At 31.4% G+C, this 5,520-nt stretch overlaps 1 protein-coding gene across 1 annotated transcript in view; it reads left to right on the top strand.

The window, feature by feature from the left end:
* LOC106471635 (serine/threonine-protein kinase minibrain-like) overlaps positions 1-5,520 on the top strand; it is a 74,419-nt gene that overhangs the window by 63,618 nt on the left and 5,281 nt on the right. The window contains exons 3-4 of the mRNA XM_013932250.2: positions 2,152-2,340; positions 3,313-3,478. Of these exons, the coding sequence (XP_013787704.2) occupies positions 2,152-2,340; positions 3,313-3,478 (355 nt within the window). The remainder of the gene's footprint in view (positions 1-2,151; positions 2,341-3,312; positions 3,479-5,520) is intronic.

Genomic DNA, 5,520 nt, shown 5'->3' with positions numbered 1-5,520 from the left:
GGGTATATATGTTGCAGAGTTTCAACCAGTAAATATGCATAATGTCATAGGTAGGGGTATAAAGGTTGCAGAGTTTCAACCAGTAAATATGCATAATGCCACAGGTATGGGTATATATGTTGCAGAGTTTCAACCAGTAAATATGCATAATGTCATAGGTAGGGGTATAAAGGTTGCAGAGTTTCAACCAGTAAATATGCATAATGACATAGGTATGGGTATATATGTTACAAAGTTTCAACCACTAATTATGCATAATGTCATAGGTATGGGTATATATGTTGCAGAGTTTCAACCAGTAAATATGCATAATGTCATAGGTAGGGGTATAAAGGTTGCAGAGTTTCAACCAGTAAATATGCTTAATGTCATAGGTAGGGGTATAAAGGTTGCAAGTTTCAACCAGTAAATATGCATAATGTCATAGGTAGGGTTATAAAGGTTGCAAGTTTCAACCAGTAAATATGCATAATGTCATAGGTAGGGGTATAAAGGTTGCAGAGTTTCAACCAGTAAATATGCTTAATGTCATAGGTAGGGGTATAAAGGTTGCAAGTTTCAACCAGTAAATATGCATAATGTCATACATAGGTAGGGGTATAAAGGTTGCAGAGTTTCAACCAGTAAATATGCTTAATGTCATAGGTAGGGGTATAAAGGTTGCAAGTTTCAACCAGTAAATATGCATAATGTCATACATAGGTAGGGGTATATATGTTGCAGAGTTTCAACCAGTAAATATGCATAATGTCATGGTTAGGGGTATATATATGTTTCAACCAGTAAATATGCATAATGTCATGGTTAGGAGTATATATATGTTTCAACCAGTAAATATGGATAATGTCACAGGTTGGAGTATATAGGGTACAGAGTTTCAATTGAACAGATTTGTTTGAAAATTGCATAAATGTGGCCTCTGTGGGAAGCATAAGTACACTAGAATGTATTGATTGGTCAACATGTTGAATACATATGTGTTTATATTGGGATTTCAAACATCATGGCAATTTGCACAGTTATAGCTATTTTCATCTGTAGCACCTTCTATCCCAAAACATTTTTCAATAACTTATAAAATGTGTTAAACTATAATTTCAAACTTCATGCTAATTCACGAAGCTGTTTGAGAGGTACAGTGCATTATATACCTTTTGTAAATTATCTAAAAAATTTTGTTTTGATCATTCTAGTATATAATGATTTATGGTTAAAACCCTCTGTACATGAGTAAATCATTGTCATTAAATGAAGTCATAGAAAGTGCATTAGTTATAGTAGATTGTATAAAATGCTTGCATTTAAATGCCAGTTTATTTAGAATTGTATTTTATCTATTTATTCTTGAAATCCACACTCTTGTTTTTTTAACCTTCTTTTTTTTGTTATATATGGAAATGCTTGCCAGACTGTAAACATGCTGGTTTATATTTTCTAAAGAAATAGGTGTGATTGTTAATAAAGTCGTAAATTATATTGACACTGACATAAGAATATTATAATGATTTCTTAGAACTTTTTTTGTCGTTAAGCAGAAGCTACTCAATGGGCTATCTGTGCTGTGCCAACCACAGGTATTGAAACACTGATTTTTAGCATCATAAGCCTTCAGACATACTGCTGAGCCAATAGAAAATGAGAGAAGTTAGGCTCTGTAAAGAGCTGTTGTTTTTTAGAATATTGCTTCCATCAAATAAAATTTGTGATCTATAAGTTATTTTATCCTATTTTACAAATTGCTGTTTTTTTTAGAATATTGCTTCCATCAAATAAAATTTGTGATCTATAAGTTGTTTTATCCTTTTTTACAAATTGCTATTTTTTAGAATTATTGCTTCCATCAAATAAAATTTGTGATCTATATTGTTTCATTCTTTTTTTACAAATTGCTGTTTTTTTAGAATATTGTTTCCATCAAATAAAATTTTTGATCTATAAGTTGTTTTATCCTTTTTTACAAATTCCAAATATTTCTTGAGCTGTAAAATAGCATCTCATATAATAGCACTAATAGTTTTATTGGTATTTGTATGGAATGCACATGCAGCATTTCCCTAACCTTGCATATTTTTAACTTTAAATTAACCAGAATTATATTATGTTACTAATGCATTTTGCATTAACGAATTAATTATTATGGATTTTTTACAGGTCTACTATGCGAAGAAAAAAAGACGAGCACAGCAAATACAAGGTCAGGATACTAGCCACAAAAAGGAGCGTAAGCTGTGCAATGATGGATATGATGATGAAAACCATGATTATATTATTACTCATGGAGAGAAAGTTGTGGATCGCTATGAAATTGATTGCCTTATTGGAAAAGGTTCATTTGGTCAGGTGAGTATTTTGATTACTAAACATGTCAGCTTTACCTGGTGATTTCTAATATTTAATTATGAAATTGATTGTTTTACTGGAAAAGACCACTTGGCCAGATAAACAGGACAGTTTAAGCTGATGACTTGTAATCCTTGGCTGGTAAAATGTGTGATACTCTTTAAATGATATCCACAAAAGTAAATCTTAAGTACTGTGAAAATATAATCTTCACATTATTATTCCTGCTTTCTTTCTTAAAGGATACACTTGAAAAATAAATTGTTTAAAATGTTATTAGTGTCTTATGAATACTTTTGATCTAAACAAATCATAAAAGAAGTAATTTTACTGAGTCCATATGTTTATTGTAGATAAGAATTTACTATTTTATTTTGTGTTATGTAATTGGATGAGTCTATGTTCTCATTTGTTTAAAACTTTGTTGTTCTGTTCTGTGTTATTTTGACTTCAATGTGCCTGTTAGTAGTATGCATGAATATGTCAGCTTTTAGACTTTATGAATCATAGGCACACCTAACACATAGAGGGCAGTTAGTTTACATACAATATTATTAACAGCCCCCCCTCTTGATGACCCTTAAGAATATCAACTCTGGATATCTCTAATGATGTTGAGTTATTTATGTGGAGTTTTCTTTTGTTTACACTGAATATCAACTCTGGATATCTCTAATGATGTTATTTATGTGGAGTTTTCTTTTGTTTACACTGAATATCAACTCTGGATATCTCTAATGATGTTATTTATGTGGAGTTTTCTTTTGTTTACACTGAATATCAACTCTGGATATCTCTAATGATGTTGAGTTATTTATGTGGAGTTTTCTTTTGTTTACAATGAAGATATTGAAGTGTAAAATTGTTCAAAATGAAGTACATTGATTTTATCCACAAATTGAGAAGCGAATGATGAATAAACCACAACGATATATCTGTAAGTTAAGTAATTAAAGTATTCCTGTTTTGTAGGTGGTTAAAGCTTATGATATTGAGGAAGAGTGTCATGTGGCCATTAAAATTATCAAGAACAAGAAGCCATTTCTTAATCAAGCTCAGATTGAAGTTAACCTCTTAGAGATGATGAACAACTATGAAGGCAGAGGGAGTTACTGTCAGATGGGGAAAGATAAAATAGGTGGAGTAAAAGAATGATACTTATAATATTTTTTTAATTTGCTTTCTGAAAAAAAGTTTTAACTAAAAACATATGTCATTAATATTCTAGAATTATGTTTAATAATTTTTAGTGATTTTAGAAATTAATCTTGAGTATTTAATAAATGCAATAAGGATATTATTCCCTTACTTTGTTTGAAGGGTATTTTGTATTACTTGTTTTGTAATTAATTTCAATATCACTTCTCTTAGTAGATGACATAGGAATTATTTAAAACTTTTATAACATTTGCTTCATAATAAAAAGATGCATGTATGATAGAAACGTAGAAGGCATTACAGAGCTTTGGGATACAGTATTCAGTAGTAAGTTATCTAGTATTATAGGTGTAAAGTTACATTGGATAATAGATGAGCCTATTTTGTCCATCAAGGATAGAGTATTACATTAGGAATGCTTAATGTTTTTTTCTTGAAGTTAAGTTTATATTTACATATGTTTCTGACAAGGTACCATACTTCTGCTCGCGTACATAGCAATTATTGTTCAGTGCTGCCTTCTATGTGCAAATATTTTTTCACATGCCACAAGCCTTTCATTCCCACACATTCCTCAAATCCCATGGTTTAACTAATTTGTGCATGTAAATTACATATTCTTGCAATGGTTTTATTGTCTTGAAATTTTTACATGTTCTACAGTAATTCCTGTACACTGAATCTAAAAAAATATCCATTTTTCTCAATTGATTAGAGATTTTTCACAAAACGTCATATGTACTTTTACATAAGTGAATCATTTCCATTGAAATTGGTTCACATTTTGTTATGCTTAAAATGTTGACAACCACTGCCTATAGATTTCTCTAGAGTCTAGACCAATCATGATGTGAGAGTCTTATTGATCATTCTACACCTATGAGAAACACACTACGAGTATATAAACAATGAATGGGTAGCATGATGTGTCATTTCTGGATAGTATTTGTTTGTGCTTGCACTTAAACATTATTTTTTCTTTTCGAGAAGTTGTGTAAATAACCCAAACATATTCTGTTATATTTGTGGTAAATTTATTGTAAAGAAACAAAGGCAAAACATTACAGAATTTGTCAAAAAAACATATTATGTGTACTTTGGAGTAAAACTTGGATACCGAGACAAATCATGGGCTCTGCACAAAGTTTGCACCATTTGCATCAAAGAGTTGAGACAATGGACTAAAGGTAAGAAAAAGTATTTGCCTTTTGCAATTCCAGTGGTCTGGTGTGAGCCTAGAAACCACAGAGATGACTGCAATTTTTGCTTATCTAATGCGCAAGGCTAAAATACTTGAAATAAAAAGGAATTATCTTATCCGAACCTTCAATATGCTATAAGACCTGTTGCTCATGGACCTGATGTACCTGTACCTACTCTGCCAGAAGACTCTTGATACTGTTTCATCTGAGTCTGAATCTGATGTCATTAGAAATGATGATAGGGATTGTATTCAATCTGAAACAGCTGCTGTACTGCAACTTAATGATTTGGTGAGAGATTTGGGCCTTCCAAAGGATTCTTCAGAGATTTTGGGGTCCAGACTTCAGGCTAAAAAATTACTTTTTCCAGGAACATCATTTTACTGGTACAGAAATTATGAGAAAGAGTTTATACCATACTTTTTGCAAGAAGATTCACTGGTTTATTGCAACAATATTGCTGAATTAATACCAATGCTCGGAGCTTCAGTTTATAAACCAAGTGAGTGGCAATTGTTCATTGATTCCTCCAAAAGAAGTCTAAAATGTGTTCTCCTTCACAATGGTAACATATATGCATCTGTTCCTATTGCTCATTCATACAAAAATCTCAAACTTCTTCTCAATAATATCAAATATAAAGAACATGGTCGCCTACTTTGTGGAAAGTTAAAAGTCATTCATATGTTGTTGGGTCAACAATCTGGTTATACAAAGTTTCAATGTGTTTTTTGTGTGAATAGGACAGCAAAGCACAAAATCAGCACTGGATAAAGAAGCAATGGCCATGCAGAGTCAGCCTGATACCAGGATCAAAAAA

Source organism: Limulus polyphemus, unplaced genomic scaffold (assembly GCF_000517525.1).
Source record: "Limulus polyphemus unplaced genomic scaffold, Limulus_polyphemus-2.1.2 Scaffold4748, whole genome shotgun sequence".
In the NCBI taxonomy this organism is placed as follows: domain Eukaryota; kingdom Metazoa; phylum Arthropoda; class Merostomata; order Xiphosura; family Limulidae; genus Limulus; species Limulus polyphemus.
This window is presented reverse-complemented; position numbering and strand designations above follow the sequence as displayed.